The 24,554-nt window shown below is 45.6% G+C and overlaps 1 protein-coding gene across 1 annotated transcript in view; it reads right to left on the reverse strand.

Moving 5' to 3' along the window:
• Window positions 1–24,554, reverse strand: part of ERICH2 (glutamate rich 2) — an 81,683-nt gene that overhangs the window by 41,061 nt on the left and 16,068 nt on the right. The window contains exon 4 of the mRNA XM_072981535.2: window positions 20,833–20,866. Within this exon, the coding sequence (XP_072837636.2) occupies window positions 20,833–20,857 (25 nt within the window). The 5' untranslated portion in view covers window positions 20,858–20,866. The remainder of the gene's footprint in view (window positions 1–20,832; window positions 20,867–24,554) is intronic.

Consider the following 24,554-nt stretch of genomic DNA (forward strand, 5'->3'; position numbering starts at 1 on the left):
ATTTCAGTGTAACAGTGTAAATGTGCTGTCTCCTCAAAATAATGCAAAACACAGCCATTAATGTCTAAACCACTGGCAACAAAAGTGAGTGCACCCCTAAGTGACAATGTACAAATTGGGCACAAAGTGTCAATATTTTGTGTGGCTACCATTATTTTCCAGCACTGCCTTAACCCTCTGGGGCATAGAATTCACTAGAGCTTCACAGGTTGTCACTGAAGTCCTCTTCCACTCCTCCCTGATGACATCACAGAACTGGTGGAGGTTAGAGACCTTCCATTTCAGGATGCCCCACAGATGCTCAATACGGTTTAGGCCTGGAGACATGTTTGGCCAATCCATCACCTTTATTCTCAGCTTCTTTAGCAAGGCAGTGGTTGTTTGGGAGGTGTGTTTGGGGTCGTTATCATGTTGGAATACTGCCCTGGGGCCCAGTCTCCGAAGGGAGGGAATCATGCTCTGCTTTAGTATGTCACAGTACCTGTTGGCATTCATGGTTCCCTCAATAAACTGTAGCTCCCCAGTGCTGGCAGCACTCATGTAGCCCCAGACACTCCCACCACCATACTTGACTGTAGGCATGACACACTTGTCTTTGTACTCCTCACCTGGTTGCCGCCACACATGCGTTGACACCATCTGAGCCAAATAAGTAACAGTGGTGCCCTGCATGATGATGATAATCCATTCCATAGAAATTGCTGTTTAGCGAAATCATCGTCTTCTGAAAACCGTTTCCCCATTGGAATGCATTGAAACCCATTTAATGCGTTCCAATGGGGAAAACAGTCGTCGTTTTGCGAAGATCGCCCATAGGGCAGCCATTTTGCGAAGCGCCGATCAGCTGTTAAAATGGCTGCCCTGTGAAGCATCGGTCCCGAAAACATAGGGAAGCCATTTTGCAAGCTGCTGATCAGCTGTAAAAATCGTTGTCTTGCAAAAAAAACAGTCTGCAAAGCACGGATCAAATCACTGTCCAGCGAAAATCGCCCACTGGAATCACTGTTTTGCGAATCACTATAGCGATCGCAAAACCTCATTGTCATGCGGATTCGTCATTTTGCTAGGTCGTCATCTAGCGAGGTACCACTGTAATCTTGGTCTCACCGGGCCACAGGACATGGTTCCAGAAATCCATGTTCTTAGTCTGCTACTCTGCAGCAAACCGTATGTGGGCTTTCTTGTGCATCATCTTCAGAAGAGGCTTCCTTCTGGGACGACAGCCCTGGAGACCAATTTGATGCAGTGTGCAGCGTACAGTCTGAGCACTGATAGGCTGACCCCACCCCCCCATCTCTTCAACCTCTGCAGCAATGCTGGCAGCACTCATATGTCTATTTCCCAAAATCAGCCTCTGCATATGACGCTGAGCATGGGCACTCACCTTCTTTGGTCGACCATGGCGAGGCCTTTTCTGAGCGGAACCTGTCCTGTTAAACTGTTGTATGGTCTTGGCCATCATACTGGAGCTCAGTTTGAGGGTTTTGGCAATCTACTTATAGCCCAGGCCATCTTTATGTAGAACAACAATTTATTTTTTCAGATCCTCAGATACTTCATTACCATGAGGTGCCATGTGGAACTTCCAGTGACCAGTCTAAGAGAGTGAGAACGATAACACCTGCTCCTCCTTCACACTAATGGGTGTCATGACACCAGGGAGGAAAAACGGCTACTTGGGCCCAATTCGGACATTGTCACTGTGGCAACCCCAGACCTACTGGAGTATGCCACCATGTACTTATGCTGCCACCAACCATTCCCTGTAAGGAGTCACACAGACCAGGAATGGATTTTGATAAATAAAAGAACAAGGTTTATTGAAACAACAAACAGGATAAATAAAAGAATCAGGTAAATAGGATAATGTAACGTGGCATAACCCCAATCACACACATACAACAGATTGGTTCCCACTGAACCCTTTAAGGTAACGCACAGACCCTGAACCTATCAGTTCTGGCTACCTAGATAGAAACCTGAACCTATCAGGTATGTACTAACTGACACACAGTTGTACTCAGTCTGACACACCGACTCCAACTCCTCTTCTCCACACAAGCTCCAAATATATATACAGTACAGCTCCTCCCCCCTGATGTCCCGCCTTCCACTCCCCATAGGATGGAACTTTCCCTCCAAACCCATGACAGACAGGTACCATCAGTGCTGTATGTGACACCTCCCCTCTTTATAAGTTGTTTTGCAGGGGAAAAGCTAAAGTGCTTTTCTCCAAAAAAACAACCAGGATCAAAACACAAAACAGTTATACAATATCATACAATCACATAACCCATACTTACTCACTCTAGGTCAAACATATCAACTATACATTTAAACATTAATATTTGCAATACATTAAATTACCTTTATTAATACAAACCAAGCCTGTTCAATAAACAGGTACATTTAACTTTTGGTCACCAAAATATACACAGTCCATGGTTTCTTCGCCGTCTTCACTCGTCGGGTCTTCTTGACAAGGCGTCAGCAACACAGTTCATTGACCCTCTGACCACCTTCACTTCAAAGTCAAAATCTTGCAGGTTTAAAGCCCACCTCATAAGTTTACTATTATGGGTTTTCATTGTCTTTAACCACTGCAGTGGTGAGTGGTCAGTGCACAGAACAAAATGTCTTCCCCAGATGTAAGGCTTGGCCTTCTGGATCGCGTACACTATGGCCAGGCACTCCTTTTCCACGGTTGCCAAATGTCTCTCACCTTTCTGGAGTTTCCTACTCAGGTAGGACACTGGATGCTGGTCACCATTTTCATCCTCCTGGCAAAGAACTGCTTCTACCCCGCTGTTAGACGCATCAGTGTAGATGATGAACTCCCGGTCGAAGTTGGGAGCACGCAGCACTGGATAATGGATGAGCGCCTGCTTCAACCTCTGGAACGCCTCCTCACAGTCGCTGGTCCACGGGATGCGGTCATCAGTCTTCTTCCGCGTCAGATCGGTCAGCAGAGTCGCTATCTCGCTAAACCTCGGGACGAACTTTCTGTAGTAGCCCACCAACCCAAGAAATGATTTGACTTTTTTCTTGGTGTTGGGTCTGGGCCAATCACGAACTGCTTCTATCTTGGCCTCCAGGGGTTTTATCACTCCTCCCCCTACTATGTGACCCAAGTATTTTATTTCTGGGCTACCCAGCTGACACTTGCTTGCCTTTACTGTTAGCCCTGCTGCACTTAACCTCTGCAGCACTATCTCCAGGTGTTTCAGGTGATCTTCCCAGGTATTGCTGAAGATCCCTATATCGTCAATGTAGGCCACAGTAAAGTCACTGAGCCCTGCTAAGGTCTGGTCCATCAGTCTTTGGAATGTGGCTGGTGCATTTCTGAGACCAAAACTAAGGACTCTAAACTCATATAGACCGAAAGGGCTGCAAAATGCGGTCTTTTCCTGATCCCTGGGATCAATCCTTAATTGCCAGTAACCCTTTACTAGGTCCAATGATGAAATGAACCGACAACCCCCTATGGTTTCAATCAGGTTGTCTAGCCTGGGCATTGGGTAGGCATCAGGAGTGGTTACGCGGTTTAATTTCCGGTAATCTACACAAAATCTAATGCTCCCATCAGGCTTGTCCACCAGGACTATCGGAGAGGACCAAGGACTAGAAGAGGGGACGATTATGTTCTCCCTAAGCATCTCGTCCAGCTCCTTCCGCACCTTGTCCCTATAGGGTCCCGTCACTCGGTATGGGGATACTGCTTGCGGGGTTGCATCCCCTGTGTGGATCCGATGCATCACTCCCTTCACTATCCCCGGCTTATTCGAAAAAACCTTATGATATTTAGTTAGCAGCACTTTTAGTTCTTGTTGCTGGTCTTGGGTGAGTGCAGGACTGATCTTCACCTCATCTGGGTTGTATTTCACTTCCCCTCTACCCTCCCAGAAGGGTAATTCAGCTTCCTCACTCTCAGCTGCTTTTATGGCAAATAAAACCCTCTGTTCCCCTCTGTAGTAGGGTTTCAGAGCATTCACATGTACCACCCTTCGTGTTTGGTGTTCCTCCTGTTCTATAAGGTAGTTCAGATCTGACATCTTGGAAATGACCCTGTATGGTCCTGCCCATTTGAGCTGCAGTTTGTTCTCTTTGCAGGGCCTAAGCCAAAGCACTTCCTCCCCTGGGTTAAAGTGCCTCTCCCTGGCTTTCTGGTCATACCAGGTTTTCTGTCTGACCTTCTGAGCTTGCAGGTTTTCTGCTGCTAGCTCTAGGTTTCTCTTCAGGTCATTCATTAAAGTGTCAATGTACGTCACAACATCTTGTGGGTCATCCTGGGTGATCTGCTCCCAATTTTGTTTGATTAAATCAAGTGGTCCTTTTACTTTTCTCCCAAACAAAAGTTCAAACGGACTGAACCCGGTACTGGCTTGTGGCACTGATCGATAAGCAAACAAAAGGGATTGCAGCTTCTGGTCCCAATTGTTTGGATTCTCTGCCAAGTAAGCCCTAATCATGCGCATCAGAGTCCCATTGAACTTCTCCGTTAACCCATTACTTTCGGGGTGATAGGCAGTGGTTTCCTTGTGTTTAATTCCACAGATTTGCCATAGCCGTTGTTACATACAGCACTGATGTTACCTGTCTGTCATGGGTTTGGAGGGAAAGTTCCATCCTATGGGGAGTGGAAGGCGGGACATCAGGAGGAGGGGCTGTACTGTATAAATATGTGATGCCTGTGTGGTGAGAGAGAGAGATGCTGAGAGAGACACTGGGATGTGACGAAGCAGCAGCTGGGAAGAAGAAGCTGGTGTGGGAGTCTGTGTGTCAGACAGGGTACTACTGTGTGTCAGAGTACCAACCTGATAGGTTCAGGTGTCTGTTGGTTAGCCAGAACTGATAGGTTCAGGGTCTGTGCTTCAAGTTAAGGGTTCTGTGTGAACCAAACTGTATGCTTGTATGAGTGAGAATAAGCCACGTTACTTTATCTTATACACCTGATTGTTTATTTTTCCCTGTGTGTATTTAAATAAACCTTATTCTTTTTATTGTTTAAAAATCCATCCCTGGTCTGTGTGACTTCTTACAGGGAATGGTTGGTGGCAGCTTAGTGTAACTGTGTGACATATCCCAGTAGGTCTGGGTTTGTCACATTGATTGGTGTCCAGCGTGTGGGATACGACTGGTCCAGTTGTCCAGTGGTCCAGCAAAGCCTTGGCAAGTGTGCCCAGAGCAAGGGGGGTCTAGTCAGGAACAGTCTGAGGCGCGTAGGTAATCTTCTAGGTGTACCTCACGGGGAGGTGCGCTAGTAGAAGAACGTGCCAACTGGGGAGACTTAGATTAAGGTGCTCTGAGGCAGCCTAGTTTTGGCGGGAAAAAGCTGAGGCAAAACTGCATAGTAACAGTGATCTAGCTTGCCAGCTGAGAGGCCCAGCAGAGGGGGGTAGGCTCTGACTTGATACTGTTGCAAGTTTAGTGCTGAAGAACAGCAGCAATCTCTAGGGAAAGCTGGTTCTGAGGCAAGAAGGAAAAAAGTGGTCGTTTTATTTTGAGGCTTGACTTTTAAAGCAGCCTGTTCTGAGGGGGGATTATGCCCTTGACTCGAAGCCAGATGGCCGAAATGAGTGAAGTGAAAGACCCCCAGATTGACCAAGGTTCTGAGGATGAATTTGGCTCAGTGCAGGGTGACAGCACAGGAGAGCAGAACCCAGAACTTAGAAAATTGCTCATAGCCCAACAGCATGAACTGAGGATGAGGCAATTTGAAATAGAGAGATTGGAAAGAGAAGAAAGATTAGAGAGAGAGAAAATTGCTCTGGAAAAAGAAAGAATGGCGTTTGAATTAAGAAAACTGGAAATGATGAACCAGAACAATAATAACAATAGGGATTCTGAGGGAGGCCAATTGTCTAAAGCTGACCTGAAGAAATTCCCTGTGTACCACAAGGGAGATTGTCCTGAGGTGTTCTTTTCCTTAGTGGAAAGAGCGTTTGTGGACTTCTCAGTGAGGGAAACTGAGAAGATGACCATCATGCGGTCTTTAATCAGTGGTAGCCTGGCTGAGGTTTATGCCGAGATGCCTGAGGAACTGATGAAAGATTTTGCAGAGTTTAAAAAACTGGTCTTTGCCAGACATGGGATAAATGCAGAGCAGCTGAGACAAAGATTCAGGTCCCTCACCAAGAAACCAGAACAGACTTTTACCCAAGTGGGGGCCCAATTGGTGAGGCTGCTTGAGAAATGGCTATCGCAGGAGGGGACAGAGACCTATGAGCAGCTTAAAGACTTGATAGCCCTGGAACAGTTCTATTCAGTCCTGCATGGGGAATTGAAATTCCAGGTGAGGGAAAGGAAACCGAAATCTGTGGCAGAAGCCGCAGAGATCGCATATTTTATTTCCCAAATAAGAAAGCCCTTGGGTGAGGGGAAATCTGTAGGTAAACCCAAAGAAACCTACAGCAAGTACTCTCAGGGACCAGGGAAAAGCCAGCAAGGGGGAGGGGCCCATGGTGAAGGGAAGCCCTCAGACATGAAACTAAGACCTCAGAGTTTGGAGGGAAAACCAAAACAAGATGAGAGAGAATCAAAATACACCAGAAAATGTTATTTCTGTCAGGGAAAGGGTCATCTAATCTCAGAGTGTGAGATATTAAAGCAGCTAAAAGGAATGGTGCCTCAGGAGTCTGGTGGGACCAAGCCAAAAGCTGTGTTCTGTGTCCAGAAAGAGCAAGGCTCAGTGTCACTGAGGGAGCCTGTTGCCATGGCTACTCAGTCTGGAACAGCTACCTATGCTGATCAGGCTGAGGAAAATGGTCCTCTTATGGAGGTAAAGCGCTGCTTGCTGATAAAAACAGATTCTCAGTTGTTTGAGACAGCCGGGGTGGACGTAGGAATACTTGACCGTCAGTATAGGGGGCTGCGGGACACTTGTTCCCAGGTAACCCTGTGCCATCCAGATATCATTCCTAGGGAGTTTATAATCCCAAATGAGAGCATGAAGGTGGCAGGGATTGAGGGGCAGGTAATCTCTCTGCCAGTAGCAGAGGTACCTGTCAACTTTCAAGGCTGGAGGGGAGTTTGGAGGCTAGCGATTTCATCGACTCTGCCAGCAGCCGTGCTCGTGGGAAATGACCTGGCTGAACATGTGAAACGGGTGCTAGTGATTACACGCTCACAAGCCACCACGGGGACAGTTCAGGGGGGTAATGATGAGCCAGAGACGGAAGCAAAGGGGAGTTCAGAAGCTGTGGTGGAAACCTTAACCACAGACAGCAGATTTGGACAGGAGCAAAAGGCAGACGCCACTCTCCAAAAGTGTTTTGAACAGGTGACTGATGCCCAGCTAACACCTGAAACCCCAGTGAGATTTCTGGAGAAAAAGGGGATTTTATATAGAGAAACCCTGAGGAATATCTCAAAAGGGGGAGATGGGATCAGAAGTCAGCTGGTGGTACCTGAAAAGTATCGCCCCATGATCTTACAAAGGGGTCACTCTGACATGTTTGCTGCACACTTAGGGGTGAAAGGGCCCCTTGATTTGATCAAACAAAATTGGGAGCAGATCACCCAGGATGACCCACAAGACGTTGTGACTTACATAGACACCTTGATGAATGACCTAAGGAGAAATCTAGAGCTGGCAGCAGAAAACCTGCAAGCTCAGAAGGTCAGACAGAAAACATGGTATGACCACAAAGCTAGAGAGAGGCACTTTGACCCAGGGGAGGAAGTGCTTTGGCTTAGGCCCTGCAGAGAGAATAAACTGCAGCTCAAATGGGCAGGACCATATAGGGTCATTTCCAAGATGTCAGACCTGAACTACCTAATAGAGCAGGAGGAGAACCAAGCAAGGAGGGTGGTTCATGTGAATGCCCTAAAACCCTACTACAGAGGGGAACAGAGGGTTTTATTCGCGATAAAAGCAGCTGAGAGTGAGGAAGCTGAATTACCCTTCTGGGAGGGTAGAGGGGAAGTAAAATACAACCCAGAGGAGGTAAAGATCAGTCCTGCACTCACCCAAGACCAGCAGCAAGAACTAAAAATGCTGCTTAGTAAATATCAACAGGTGTTTTCCAACAAGCCGGGGATAGTGAAGGGAGTGATGCATCGGATCCACACAGGGGATGCACCCCCGCAGGCAGTATCCCCATACCGAGTAACGGGACCCTATAGGGACAAGGTGCGGAAGGAGCTGGACGAAATGCTGAGGGAGAACATAATCGTCCCCTCTTCTAGTCCTTGGTCCTCTCCGATAGTCCTTGTGGACAAGCCTGATGGGAGCATTAGGTTTTGTGTCGATTACAGGAAATTAAACCGTGTAACCACTCCTGATGCCTACCCAATGCCCAGGCTAGACAACCTGATTGAAACCATAGGGGGTTGTCGGTTCATCTCATCATTGGACCTGGTAAAGGGATATTGGCAATTAAGAATTGATCCCAGGGATCAAGAAAAGACTGCCTTTTGCAGCCCTTTTGGTCTCTATGAGTTTCGAGTCCTGAGCTTTGGTCTCAGAAATGCACCAGCCACATTCCAAAGGCTGATGGACCAGACCTTGGCAGGGCTCAGTGACTTTACAGTGGCCTACATTGACGACATAGGGATCTTCAGTAATACCTGGGAAGATCACCTGATACACCTGGAGTTAGTGCTGCAGAGGTTAAGTGCAGCAGGGCTAACAGTAAAGGCCAGCAAGTGTCAGCTGGGTAGCCCAGAAATAAAATACTTGGGTCACATGGTAGGGGGAGGAATGATAAAACCCCTGGAGGCCAAAATAGAAGCTGTTCGTGATTGGCCTAGACCCAACACCAAGAAAAAAGTCAAATCATTTCTTGGGTTGGTGGGCTACTACAGAAAGTTCATCCCGAGGTTTAGCGAGATTGCGGCTCCGCTGACCGATCTGACGAGGAAGAAGACTGATGACCGCATCCCGTGGACCAGCGACTGTGAGGAGGCGTTCCAGAGGTTGAAGGAGGCGTTAATCAACTATCCTGTGCTGCGTGCTCCAGACTTCGACCGGGAGTTCATCATCTACACCGATGCGTCTAACAGCGGGGTAGGAGCAGTTCTGTGCCAGGAGGATGAGAATGGTGACCAGCATCCAGTGTCCTACCTGAGTAGGAAACTTCAAAAAGGTGAGAGACATTTAGCAACCGTGGAGAAGGAGTGTTTGGCCATAGTCTACGCGATCCAGAAGGCCAAGCCTTACATCTGGGGAAGACATTTTATTCTGTGTACTGACCATTCACCATTGCAATGGTTAAAGACAATGAAAACCCACAATAGCAAACTTATGAGGTGGGCTTTAAACCTACAGGACTATGACTTTGAAGTGAAGGTGGTCAGAGGGTCAGTGAACTGTGTTGCTGACGCCTTATCAAGAAGACCTGAAGAATGAAGACGGCGAAAGAACATGGACTATGTGTATATAATGATGACAAAGGTTAAATGTACCTGGTTTTGAATTTGGTTTGTAAGAATAAAGGTAAATTGATGTAATGTATATGGTAAATGTTTAAATGCATAATTGCTATGGTTAACTTAGAATGTAAGTATGAGTAAGTATAATAAGGTATGTATAACTGTTGTTGTATGTTTTATCCAGGTTGTTTTTTGGTGAAAAGCACGTTAGCTTTCCCCCTACAAAACAACTTATAAAGAGGGGAGGTGTTACATACAGCACTGATGTTACCTGTCTGTCATGGGTTTGGAGGGAAAGTTCCATCCTATGGGGAGTGGAAGGCGGGACATCAGGAGGAGGGGCTGTACTGTATAAATATGTGATGCCTGTGTGGTGAGAGAGAGAGATGCTGAGAGAGACACTGGGATGTGACGAAGCAGCAGCTGGGAAGAAGAAGCTGGTGTGGGAGTCTGTGTGTCAGACAGGGTACTACTGTGTGTCAGAGTACCAACCTGATAGGTTCAGGTGTCTGTTGGTTAGCCAGAACTGATAGGTTCAGGGTCTGTGCTTCAAGTTAAGGGTTCTGTGTGAACCAAACTGTATGCTTGTATGAGTGAGAATAAGCCACGTTACTTTATCTTATACACCTGATTGTTTATTTTTCCCTGTGTGTATTTAAATAAACCTTATTCTTTTTATTGTTTAAAAATCCATCCCTGGTCTGTGTGACTTCTTACAGGGAATGGTTGGTGGCAGCTTAGTGTAACTGTGTGACATATCCCAGTAGGTCTGGGTTTGTCACAGCCGTTTCATGAGCTTTGATGTAAACGATGTGCCCAAATCTGTGATTATTTCTGAGGCAAATCCCATCCTGGACATATACCCCACCAAGGCATCTGCCACTGTGTTAGTTTCGATGTTAGTCAAGGGAATGGCTTCGGGGTACCTCGTGGCATGGTCCACAATGGTGAGAATGAACCGGTTCCCCCTCTTTGTGGCCTTTGGCAAAGGTCCCACAATATCCACTCCTATACATTTGAACGGGGTGTCAATCACAGGCAAAGGGCACAACTTCGCTTTGGTCCTGTCACGGTTATTCCCCTGCCTCTGACACACATCACATTGTTTACAGAACTCCTTGATCTGCTTCCCTATTTCAGGCCAGTAAAAATTTTGTGTGATTCTCTGCTGTGTTTTGTTCACCCCTAAGTGCGCAGCAAACATGTCAGAGTGCCCCCTTTGTAAGATCATGGGGCGATACTTTTCAGGTACCACTAGCTGACTTCTGATCCCATCTCCCCCTTTTGAGATATTCATCAGGGTCTCTCTATATAAAATTCCCTTTTTCTCACGAAATCTCGCTGGGGTTTCAGGTGTTAGCTGGGTGTCTGTCACCTTTTCAAAACACTTTCGGAGAGTGGCGTCTGCCTTTTGCTCTTGGCCAAATTTGCTGTCCGTGGCTAAGGTTTCTACCACGGCTTCGGGACTACCCTCACCTGCTTCAACCTCGGGCTCTTCAGTACCCCCCTGAATTGTCCCCGTGGTAGCTTGTGAGCGTGTAATCACTAGCACCCGTTTCACATGTTCAGCCAGGTCATTTCCCACGAGCACGGCTGCTGGCAGAGTCGATGAAATCGCTAGCCGCCAAACTCCCCTCCAGCCTTGAAAGCTCACAGGTACCTCAGCTACTGGCAGTGAGATCACCTGCCCCTCAATCCCTGCCACCTTCAGGCTCTCATTTGGGATTATATACTTCCTAGGAATAATGTCTGGATGGCACAGGGTCACCTGGGAACAAGTATCCCTTAGCCCCCTATACTGATAGTCAAGTATTCCTACATCCACCCCTGCGGTCTCAAACAATTGCGAATCTGTCCTAACTAGTAAGCAGCGCTTGACCTCCACCAGAGGACCATTTTCCCCAGCCTGATCAGCAGATGTAACTGGTTCAGATTGAGTAGCCATGGCAACAGGCTCCCTCAGTGGCAAGGAGCTTTGCTCTGTCTGGACACAGAACACAGCTTTTGGCTTGGTTCCACTCAAATCATGAGGCAAATTTCCCTTTAGCTGCTTTAATTTCTCACACTCTGAGATTAGATGGCCCTTTCCTTGACAGAAATAACATTTTCTGCTGTACTTGGAGTCTTTCTCATCTGGTTTTGATTTTCCCTCCAAAATCTGAGGTCTTGGTGGTTTCATGTCTGAGGGCTTCCCTTCAACATGGGCCCCTCCCCCTTGCTGGTTTTTCCCTGGTCCCTGAGAGTACCTGCTGTAGGTTTCTTTGGGCTTACCCACAGTTTTCCCCTCAGCACCTAAGGGCTTCCTTATTTGGTAAATAAAATCTGCGATCTCTGCCGCTTCTGTCACCGATTTAGGTTTCCTCTCCCTCACATGGAACTTTAGTTCCCCATGCAGGACTGAATAAAACTGTTCCAGCGCTATCAGGTCTTTGAGCTGCTGGAAGGTCTCTGTCCCCTCCTGAGACAGCCATTTCTCTAGCAACCTCACCAGTTGAGCCCCCACTTGGGTAAAAGTCTGCTCTGTTTTTTTTGTGAGTGACCTGAATCTTTGCCTCAGCTGTTCCGCATTTATCCCATGTCGGGCAAACACCAGTTTTTTAAACTCAGCGAAGTCCTTCAGCAGTTCCACTGGCATCTCTGCATAGACTTCTGCCAGGCTGCCACTGATTAAAGATCGCATAATGGTCATCTTCTCAGTTTCCCTTACTGAGAAGTCCACAAACGCTCTTTCCACGAGGGAAAAGAACACCTCAGGGCAATCTCCCTTGTGGTACACAGGGAATTTCTTCAAGTCAGTTTTAGACAATTGGCCCACCTCAGAATCTCTATTGTTATTATTGTTCTGATTCATCATTTCCAATTTTCTTAACTCAAACGCCATTTTCTCTCTCTCCAATTGTCTCTGTTTCTCTTCCTGTTCCATTTCAAATCGTCTTTGTTTCTCCCTTTCCCTTTCCTGCATTCTTTCTCTCTCTAATCTTTCTTTTTTTTCCATTTCCCTCACCCTCAGTTCATGCTGTTGGGCTAGGAGCATTTTCCTGAGTTCTGTGGTTAGTTCTCCCGTGCTCTCTTCCTGCACTGAGCCAAATTCCTCCTCAGAACCTTGGTCTCCCTGTGGTTCTCTCACTTCCCCCATTTCTGCCATCTGGCTTCGAGTCAAGGGCATAATCCCCCCCCAGAACAGGCTGCTTTCAAAAGTCAAGCCTCAAAATAAAACGACGACTTTTTTCCTTTTGCCTCAGAAACAGCCTTCTATAGACTGCTGCTGTTCCTTCAGCACCAACTTGCAACTGTTGCCAGACAGAATCCACCCCCTCTGCTAGGCCTCTCAGCAGACAGGCTAGATCACTGTTACTTCACACAGCTTTGCCTCAGCCCTTTCCCGCCAAAACAGGTTGCCTCAGAGATCCCTAATCTAGTCCCCCCAATCCGAGTGTGCACGTTCTTCCACTAGCCTACCTCCCCGTGAGGTAAGCCTAGAAGATTACCTACGCGCCCTCAGATTGTCCCTGACTAGACCCCCCTTGCTCTGGGCACACTTGCCAAGGCTTTGCTGGACCACTGGACAACTGGACTAGTCGTATCCCACACGCTGGACACCAATCAATGTGGCAACCCCAGACCTACTGGAGTATGCCACCATGTACTTATGCTGCCACCAACCATTCCCTGTAAGGAGTCACACAGACCAGGAATGGATTTTGATAAATAAAAGAACAAGGTTTATTGAAACAACAAACAGGATAAATAAAAGAATCAGGTAAATAGGATAATGTAACGTGGCATAACCCCAATCACACACATACAACAGATTGGTTCCCACTGAACCCTTTAAGATAACACACAGACCCTGAACCTATCAGTTCTGGCTACCTAGATAGAAACCTGAACCTATCAGGTATGTACTAACTGACACACAGTTGTACTCAGTCTGACACACCGACTCCAACTCCTCTTCTCCACACAAGCTCCAAATATATATACAGTACAGCTCCTCCCCCCTGATGTCCCGCCTTCCACTCCCCATAGGATGGAACTTTCCCTCCAAACCCATGACAGACAGGTACCATCAGTGCTGTATGTGACAGTCACTTAGGGGTGTACTCACTTTTGTTGCCAGCAGTTTAGACATTAATGCCTGTGTGTTGCGTTATTTTGAGGGGACAGGACATTTACACTGTTAAACAAGCTGCATATTCACTGCTTTATATTGTAGCCAAGTGTAATTTCTTCATGCATACTGATGCATACTGTGAGATTAAAAACTCCAACTCTTACTCTTTCACTATACCTTTTTCCTTTTCTCTTTCCAGAAACCTCTTCCACTTGCTATACAAGCAGCCCTGCCCTTCAGCACTGCATAGCACAATAGAACAGTTTTCAGAAAGATAGAAAGAGAAGCATCACTTTTACTCCACCTGAAAGTTCCCAATCTCTATGTGCCTCTGAGCCCCGCAAACAAGGCTCCTGTATCATACTATTTGCAGCCCTAAGCCTCAGCACTCCTGCTAGATGTTGTGACATTTAATGTAAGTCCCCACTTGTTCATTTTATGATCCAACAGTGTATTAAAACGATAGTGGTTTCTCACTTTTCATGTGACTCCCCAGGTATTCAGAATACAAGTAAATACTGTGTTTCCCCAAAAATAAGACAGGGTCTTATATTAATTTTTGCTCCAAAAAACGTATTAGGGATTATTTTCAGGGGATGTTTTATTTTTTTCATGTACAACCATCTACATTTATTTGAATACAGTCATGTCATCTTCTTCTGGTTGCTGCACAGTGGTGGAGAGCAGGGTTTCACTTAACTGGGGCTTATTTTTGGGGTAGGACATATATTACAATTGTATTACAATATTAATCTTATTTTCAGGGAAACAGGGTAGTTATTTTATAAAAAGGACTCCCTCCCCTAACAATTTCATGAATACAGTACTGAGCATTCTTGCTGCCATTAGTTAGGGCGGAGGAGAACATGAGATTGGTTGGAGGAATTGGTAGCGGAGGGGAATTGTGCTTTTAGGCCATATTCCCTAATCCTGTTTTTAATTCCCAAACTCTTCTATTTTGGGGGCAGCTTCATTAATATACCTATGCCTGCTTCAGAAACAGAAATGGACACTGTTACATACAGCACTGATGTTACCTGTCTGTCATGGGTTTGGAGGGAAAGTTCCATCCTATGGGGAGTGGAAGGCGGGACATCAGGAGGAGGGGCTGTACTGTATAAATATGTGATGCCTGTGTGGTGAGATGGAGATGCTGAGAGAGATGCTGAGAGAGATGCTGAGAGACACTGGGATGTGACGAAGCAGCAGCTGGGAAGAAGAAGCTGTTGTGGGAGTCTGTGTGTCAGACAGGGTACTTCTGTGTGTCAGAGTACCAACCTGATAGGTTCAGGTGTCTGTTGGTTAGCCAGAACTGATAGGTTCAGGGTCTGTGCTTCAAGTTAAGGGCTCTGTGTGAACCAAACTGTATGCTTGTATGAGTGAGAATAAGCCACGTTACTTTATTTATTCACCTGATTGTTTATTTTTCCCTGTGTGTATTTAAATAAACCTAATTCTTTTATTGTTTGAAAATCCATCCCTGGTCTGTGTGACTTCTTATAGGGAATGGTTGGTGGCAGCTTAGTGTAACTGTGTGACATATCCCAGTAGGTCTGGGTTTGTCACATTGATTGGTGTCCAGCGTGTGGGATACGACTGGTCCAGTTGTCCAGTGGTCCAGCAAAGCCTTGGCAAGTGTGCCCAGAGCAAGGGGGGTCTAGTCAGGGACAGTCTGAGGCGCGTAGGTAATCTTCTAGGTGTACCTCACGGGGAGGTGCGCTAGTAGAAGAACGTGCCAACTGGGGAGACTTAGATTAAGGTGCTCTGAGGCAGCCTAGTTTTGGCGGGAAAAAGCTGAGAAAAAACTGCGTAGCAACAGCGAGCTAGCTTGCCAGCTGAGAGGCCCAGCAGAGGGGGGTAGGCTCTGACTCGATACTGTTACAAATTTAGTGCTGAAGAACAGCAGCAATCTCTAGGGAGAGCTGGTTCTGAGGCAAAGAGGAAAAAAGTGGTCGTTTTATTTTGAGGCTTGACTTTTAAAGCAGCTTGTTCTGAGGGGGGGTTATGCCCTTGACTCGAAGCCAAGTAGCAGACATGAGTGAAGTGAAAGACCCCCAGATTGACCAAGGTTCTGAGGATGAATTTGGCTCAGTGCAAGGTGACAGCACAGGAGAGCAGGACCCAGAACTCAGAAAAATACTCCTAGCCCAACAGCATGAACTGAGGGTGAGGGAAATGGAGGAAAGGGAAAGAGAGAAACAGCGGCAATTTGAATTAGAGAGAGAGAGAGAGAGAATGGAGAGGGAAGAAAGAATGGAGAGAGAGAAAATGGCGTTTGAATTAAGAAAACTGGAACTGATGAACCAGAACAATAATAACAATAGGGATTCTGAGGGAGGCCAATTGTCTAAGGCTGACCTGAAGAAATTCCCTGTGTACCACAAGGGAGATTGTCCTGAGGTGTTCTTTTCCCTAGTGGAAAGAGCGTTTGTGGACTTCTCAGTGAGGGAAACTGAGAAGATGACCATCATGCGATCTTTAATCAGTGGTAGCCTGGCTGAGGTTTATGCCGAGATGCCTGAGGAACTGATGAAAGATTTTGCAGAGTTTAAAAAACTGGTGTTTGCCAGACATGGGATAAATGCAGAGCAGCTGAGACAAAGATTCAGGTCCCTCACCAAGAAGCCAGAACAGACTTTTACCCAAGTGGGGGCCCAATTGGTGAGGCTGCTTGAGAAATGGCTATCGCAGGAAGGGACAGAGACCTATGAGCAGCTTAAAGATTTGATAGCACTGGAACAGTTCTATTCAGTCCTGCAGGGGGAATTGAAATTCCAGGTGAGGGAAAGGAAACCGAAATCTGTGGCAGCAGCCGCAGAGATCGCAGATTTTATTTCCCAAATAAGAAAGCCCTTGGGTGAGGGGAAATCTGTAGGTAAACCCAAAGAAACCTACAGCAAGTACTCTCAGGGACCAGGGAAAAGCCAGCAAGGGGGAGGGGCCCATGGTGAAGGGAAGCCCTCAGACATGAAACCAAGACCTCAGATTTTGGAGGGAAAACCAAAACAAGATGAGAGAGAATCAAAATACACCAGAAAATGTTATTTCTGTCAGGGAAAGGGTCATCTAATCTCAGAGTGTGAGAAATTAAAGCAGCTAAAAGGAATGGTGCCTCAGAATTCTAGTGGGACCAAGCCAAAAGCTGTGTTCTGTGTCCAGAAGGAGCAAAGCTCAGTGTCACTGAGGGAGCCGGTTGCCATGGCTACTCAGTCTGGAACAGCTACCTCTGCTGATCAGGCTGAGGAAAATGGTCCTCTTATAGAGGTAAAGCGCTGCTTGCTGATAAAAACAGATTCTCAGTTGTTTGAGACAGCAGGGGTGGACGTAGGAATACTTGACCGTCAGTATAGGGGGCTGCGGGACACTTGTTCCCAGGTAACCCTGTGCCATCCAGATATTATTCCTAGGGAGTATATAATCCCAAATGAGAGCATAAAGGTGGCAGGGATTGAGGGGCAGGTAATCTCTCTGCCAGTAGCAGAGGTACCTGTCAACTTTCAAGGCTGGAGGGGAGCTTGGCGGCTAGCGATTTCATCGACTCTGCCAGCAGCCGTGCTCGTGGGAAATGACCTGGCTGAACATGTGAAACGGGTGCTAGTGATTACACGCTCACAAGCCACCACGGGGACAGTTCAGGGGGGTAATGATGAGCCAGAGACGGAAGCAGAGGGGAGTTCAGAAGCTGTGGTGGAAACCTTAACCACAGACAGCAGATTTGGACAGGAGCAAAAGGCAGACGCCACTCTCCAAAAGTGTTTTGAACAGGTGACTGACGCCCAGCTAACACCTGAAACCCCAGTGAGATTTCTGGAGAAAAAGGGGATTTTATATAGAGAAACCCTGAGGAATGTCTCAAAAGGGGGAGATGGGATCAGAAGTCAGCTGGTGGTACCTGAAAAGTATCGCCCCATGATCTTACAAAGGGGTCACTCTGACATGTTTGCTGCACACTTAGGGGTGAAAGGGCCCCTTGATTTGATCAAACAAAATTGGGAGCAGATCACCCAGGATGACCCACAAGACGTTGTGACTTACATAGACACCTTGATGAATGACCTAAGGAGAAATCTAGAGCTGGCAGCAGAAAACCTGCAAGCTCAGAAGGTCAGACAGAAAACATGGTATGACCACAAAGCTAGAGAGAGGCACTTTGACCCAGGGGAGGAAGTGCTTTGGCTTAGGCCCTGCAGAGAGAATAAACTGCAGCTCAAATGGGCAGGACCATATAGGGTCATTTCCAAGATGTCAGACCTGAACTACCTAATAGAGCAGGAGGAGAACCAAGCAAGGAGGGTGGTTCATGTGAATGCCCTAAAACCCTACTACAGAGGGGAACAGAAGGTTTTATTCGCGATAAAAGCAGCTGAGAGTGAGGAAGCTGAATTACCCTTCTGGGAGGGTAGAGGGGAAGTAAAATACAACCCAGAGGAGGTAAAGATCAGTCCTGCACTCACCCAAGACCAGCAGCAAGAACTAAAAATGCTGCTTAGCAAATATCAACAGGTGTTTTCCAACAAGCCGGGGATAGTGAAGGGAGTGATGCATCGGATCCACACAGGGGATGCACCCCCGCAGGCAGTATCCCCATACCGAGTAACGGGACCCTATAGGGACAAGGTGCGGAAGGAGCTGGACGAGATGCTGAGGGAGAACATAATCGTCCCCTCTGCTAGTCCTTGGTCCTCTCCGATAGTCCTTGTGGACAAGCCTGATGGGAGCATTAGGTTTTGTGTCGATTACAGGAAATTAAACCGTGTAACCACTCCTGATGCCTACCCAATGCCCAGGCTAGACAACCTGATTGAAACCATAGGGGGTTGTCGGTTCATCTCATCATTGGACCTGGTAAAGGGATATTGGCAATTAAGAATTGATCCCAGGGATCAAGAAAAGACTGCCTTTTGCAGCCCTTTTGGTCTCTATGAGTTTCGAGTCCTGAGCTTTGGTCTCAGAAATGCACCAGCCACATTCCAAAGGCTGATGGACCAGACCTTGGCAGGGCTCAGTGACTTTACAGTGGCCTACATTGACGACATAGGGATCTTCAGTAATACCTGGGAAGATCACCTGATACACCTGGAGTTAGTGCTGCAGAGGTTAAGTGCAGCAGGGCTAACAGTAAAGGCCAGCAAGTGTCAGCTGGGTAGCCCAGAAATAAAATACTTGGGTCACATGGTAGGGGGAGGAATGATAAAACCCCTGGAGGCCAAAATAGAAGCTGTTCGTGATTGGCCCAGACCCAACACCAAGAAAAAAGTCAAATCATTTCTTGGGTTGGTGGGCTACTACAGAAAGTTCATCCCGAGGTTTAGCGAGATTGCGGCTCCGCTGACCGATCTGACGAGGAAGACGGCTGATGACCGCATCCCGTGGACCAGCGACTGTGAGGCGGCGTTCCAGAGGTTGAAGGAGGCGTTAATCAACTATCCTGTGCTGCGCGCTCCAGACTTCGACCGGGAGTTCATCATCTACACCGACGCGTCTAACAGCGGGGTAGGAGCAGTTCTGTGCCAGGAGGATGAGAATGGTGACCAGCATCCAGTGTCCTACCTGAGTAGGAAACTTCAAAAAGGTGAGAGACATTTGGCAACCGTGGAGAAGGAGTGTTTGGCCATAGTCTACGCGATCCAGAAGGCCAAGCCTTACACCTGGGGAAGACATTTTATTCTGTGTACTGACCATTCACCATTGCAATGGTTAAAGACAATGAAAACCCACAATAGCAAACTTATGAGGTGGGCTTTAAACCTACAGGACTATGACTTTGAAGTGAAGGTGGTCAGAGGGTCAGTGAACTGTGTTGCTGACGCCTTATCAAGAAGACCTGAAGATTGAAGACGGCGAAAGAACATGGACTATGTGTATATAATGATGACAAAAAGTAAAATGTACCTGTTTTTGAATTGGTTTGTATGAATAAAGGTAAATTGATGTAATGTAGATGGTAAATGTTTAAATGCATAATTGCTATGGTTAACTTAGAGTGTAAGTATAAGTAAGTATCATATGGTATGTATAACTGTTGTTGTGTATTTTATACAGGTTGTTTTTTTTGGTGAAAAGCACCTTAGCTTTCCCCCTACAAAACAACTTATAAAGAGGGGAGGTGTTACATACAGCACTGATGTTACCTGTCTGTCATGGGTTTGGAGGGAAAGTTCCATCCTATGGGGAGTGGAAGGCGGGACATCAGGAGGAGGGGCTGTACTGTATAAATATGTGATGCCTGTGTGGTGAGATGGAGATGCTGAGAGAGATGCTGAGAGACACTGGGATGTGACGAAGCAGCAGCTGGGAAGAAGAAGCTGTTGTGGGAGTCTGTGTGTCAGACAGGGTACTTCTGTGTGTCAGAGTACCAACCTGATAGGTTCAGGTGTCTGTTGGTTAGCCAGAACTGATAGGTTCAGGGTCTGTGCTTCAAGTTAAGGGTTCTGTGTGAACCAAACTGTATGCTTGTATGAGTGAGAATAAGCCACGTTACTTTATTTATTCACCTGATTGTTTATTTTTCCCTGTGTGTATTTAAATAAACCTAATTCTTTTATTGTTTGAAAATCCATCCCTGGTCTGTGTGACTTCTTATAGGGAATGGTTGGTGGCAGCTTAGTGTAACTGTGTGACATATCCCAGTAGGTCTGGGTTTGTCACAGACACAAATGGTCATTTGTTACAAGTTGTGCCATTAGACTATAAATAGCGTAATTACTGTACTGGAAAATGATGGCTGACATCCAAGAGTGAGTCACAACTAGCCCAGGTACACCAAATCAGTGGAACTTACAGAAGAGTTGTGTCACCAAATCCCCACTGATTCAATGGGCCTACTCAATGGTCTTATGAGATTAGATACAGGAATACCAGGAACTCTTGTGAATTAAAACACAGCAAGATATGTAGAAGCAGAATTATTAGACATTTGCTCTGCACATGTTTTCCTTGAGCAGCACTACTGTCCAGAGAGCAGGCATGACAATGTCAAAATTTATAGGTCAACATATGCACATTCGTGAGAGTACCTTCTCTTATGGCCTGATCCTACACATGCATACACAGAGGTAAGCCTCACCACATTCTGTTATACTTACTCCCAATAAAGTAACAGTATAGTACTGTATAGTAGCCCAAGGCCTACATTCGACAGACACCCATATGATTGTATTCTTAGCTCTGAAATGTTAATACAGTAAAACTATAAAAACAAAAGAAAAACAATGAATAGTTTTTATGATGATTCATAAAGGGTTGATTTTTTTTAAAGATGCTCTTGGTCAGACACTGGAGAATGTTTTGACATTCAGAATGAAAGGACTGTAGAAACTATAGAATGCATTATACGGAGCAAATACCTTCAGGAGCAATTACTTCCATCATTCCAGAAACCTGGAAAAAAGGAGAAAAATATCTAAATGGTACTGCTAAGATGCTGTTTACTGGGAACAAATGAGAGAATAATATGCATATGAATAATATGCATACTATCTGCAAGATAGGCCCTCAGAGACATTCAAATATGATTTCTTCATTTTGAATTCAAGGTAGGTCATCTATAATTGTGTTTACAGTATTTAATATCTGCTTGTGAAAACGAACAGGATCAAATGCACATGTATCGTTTACCAAACAAAGAAGCATGGTATAAAAGAATACACTACAATAGAATGACCATTTTTCTGTACAAATCAAATTCTTCTTGTGACAACAAAAAATTACTGGAAATCCATCTCTTCAACTTGCCCTCATATTTAAGCAAGGTGCTTTTGAACATTCTTATACCCATGTTTTTATCTGTGAATATGTCTTAGTAAATAGAGTACTGTATTCTGAACAACCAGTTTACACAAATCTGAAGGAACATAAAGGATACTGAAGTGGTGAAATTACTCTACAGATCACACTGTACCTCTCTTTTTTTGTTTAAAAGTTTTAAAAAAGCAAAAAAATGCTTCTTTTATTCTGCTTCATAGTGCTTAAAGCTCTGGGTGGTTTACAATTTAATTATGCAGGTGACACATTCCCCCCCAGCTTGGTACTAATTTTACCAACCTCAGAAGGATGGAAGGCTGAGTGAACCTTGAGTGGGCTACTGCTGGGATCTGGCCCACACTGCCCTGGCAGCTGCAGGATTAGGGCCAGCCTGACCCAGGAATGGCCTGATGTTTGCAGCCCCAGGCCCTGGCCTGTGTAGCAGCTGCTGGGCCAACTCATGAGGCTCACCTGGAAACCTGGAGGGAAGGCCTGTTTAAGGAGCGGTTCTCCCTCCCAGAACTGGCCTCAGCAACAAAGTTATTTGGTAATGTGCTTATTGTTCCTAGTGCCTTGCTGCTCCCGAGCTCCAGTATCTGCTCATGTTACTGTCTTAGCCCCTGCTGTTGCCTCTCCTTGCTACCTACATCTCTGTATCTTGACTCCAGTGTTCCTGTCTTGGCCCCTGTTCTTGCCTCTGCCTCTCAGTGCCTTGTTCTGGCTCTGTGTTCCTGCTTGGTCATGACCAAGTGTGCAGTGAGTGCCTTTGGACTTGATTCTCTGTGTAGTGGACTGGATCCTGGTGCCCTTACCCCTGGTGATGGGCTGCCTGGGATGTCTTGGACTGTGAAAGGTACCTGGGATTGAACTTGGGTTGTGAGCAGAGTTTTTGCTGCAGTACTGCAGTGTAACCACTGTACTATAAGGTTCCTATGAGTTAAAATTTAAAGAGGTAACTAAGAGTATGCAAAACATGCCATCCTAATGTCAATTTGTACTAAAAGGATTATAACTTAATTATCACTTCTGCTGTTAAAACATTATAAAAACACAGCTTTCTTCTGTCCCCTTGACAAAAATTCTGATTCACTTCCTAGTAATTGTGTCAATTTAGAACCAAAAACATGTTCTGTGTATAGGTTTGTATTGGTTTGCATGGTGAACTGATTGACAGTTGCATGGGAGAGATGTGTGTCAGGAGTGGCAGTTGAGAAGTATGAAAGTGTATTTATGAATGGAAGTGTGAGCTGATTGGTCTGTATGGTCCCTAGCTGGAGAAGGTCTGTTTTGTAACCTTTGTAATTTTTCAGTTTTGGGGTACAGTATATATGACAGAGTCAGTCAGGTCTATGAGTTAGAATGATTGTGGGTCTACTTTTGGGAAAAGGTTATGAATACAATTGCAATACTGGTAGTGCTTGTGTCAGAGCAAGTATCTATTTGTCAAGAACAGAAAGTGTGTAAAATTATGAAAAAGAAACAAGACATCCACATTTACCACAGGTCAGTCCTGTGTTATACAGAGTCACCATATTGAACAAGGCTGTATTTAAACAAAAGCATTCTTATTTCCAAAAAAAGAGAGCCTATCTTTTTCATGAACTGAAGCCCACCTCGAATTTTTCCTACAAAAATGTGGGGGAATATTGCAAAAGCTCCCTTTCATGACCACATTTTAAAAAACTGGAGTGTGTGTCTGGGGTCCCAAGAATGCCAAAAGTCCCTGAAAACATGGCATCTCCCTCTGTGAGCCTGCCCAGACATTAGGATAATCAGGGGAGGCCTTTCTCTTGGTCCCGCCACCCTCACAGGTGCGCTTGGGGGGGGGAACACAGGAGAGAGCCTTTTCTGTGGCTGCTCCCACGATACTCCCTCCCATGGGAAGCTAGGCTGGCTCTATCTTTGCAGTTCTTCGCCAAGTATGCAAAGACCTTTCTGTTCAGGCAGGCTTTCCATTTATAACTGGTGGTCCGAGAGGGGTTTTTAAATGAATGGTTGTGCTTTGTTGTTTTAAATGTGTTTTAGTATTTTTTTTATTACTGTTTTTAAGCCAAAACTTGTTTTAATTCTTTTTAAATATTTGCATACCTGCTCTTTTTAGCTTCTACATAGTCTTTTTAATGGTGTAAGCTGCCTTGGGTTCTTTTTAAGGAGAAAGGTGAGATACAAATAAATAAAATAAAATTGGTCTTTGCTTGCCAGCTCCACCAGTCTCAGTTGTCTAGAGATCTCTTGCTGCATCTCATGATCGTTTTACTGCTCCTCATGCTTCTCAGAATGCTCCCCATGAGGTCACCTCCCTCCCCTTCTACTCTGTCTTCCAAACCTGGTTTTTTCTTGAAGCCTTAACATCAATGGCAAACATTGTCATTGCAGCTGCCATTGTAGAAAGCTGGGCTCCTAACTGCAGGCAGAACCAGTAAGCAGAAAATTTTACAAGGCAAGTAATGTGATTCCAAAGCAGAGAGCTAGAAGGGGTTGTCTCATCCACATAGTAGCACAGGATATCATTCCTTTGAATTCACTTTTTCCCTCCAGTAGCCAATTCCTCAGAAAGATAAGTGGAAGCTAGGCTTATAAACTGATTTATTTCTTCAGTACCACCCTAGATTATTTCCATGACTTCAGGCTGCCAGATTTTTAAAAGAAAGAAAAAACTGAAGAGAATGGGAGAAAGGGATATAAAAATGGGCACAGCTGGGGAAAATATTAGCAAAGTATATATAACAGTCCTGTCTCCTGATGCCATGATTGCTCCAATATCCCCCAGATCACCAAGTTAAAAAAACATAAAAGTAAAAAAAAAACAATGTTACGTTAGGCTATCAAGTTCAACAGGGGGGTGGACTTTATGGCATTATAGGGGCCTTCCAAATCAATGATTCTATGAAGTTTAAAAATGTTTTTAAAAAACTAGCACATTTGCTGGCTACTGTTTTTTGATTCAGTGGCTGGAATCCAAATGAATATCTACAGAAGCATAATGAGGTAACTCACAGTGGTAGATAACTGCTAATTTGCAAATCACTGATTGAATTAGCCATGTGATGAGTCATACAACTTATGGATGGCTAGGAATTCCATCTGAGGCTAGTTAATTATTAGCTTCCCAGTGGTGTAGTGGATAGAGTGAAGGACTAGGACTCTGGAGTACAGGGTTTGAATACCTGCTCAGCCATGGAAACTGACCAGGGCAACAGAACTGGTAAAGCTACTCCTTAAATATCTCACTTAGCTTGAAAGCCCTATTAGAATTACTAAAAGTTGGCTCTGACTTGACAGCATACAACACACAATTAGCAGCTATTCCCCACTCCACATCATG

The sequence above is a fragment of the Pogona vitticeps genome, chromosome 1 (assembly GCF_051106095.1).
Source record: "Pogona vitticeps strain Pit_001003342236 chromosome 1, PviZW2.1, whole genome shotgun sequence".
Taxonomy (NCBI): Eukaryota; Metazoa; Chordata; class Lepidosauria; order Squamata; family Agamidae; genus Pogona; species Pogona vitticeps.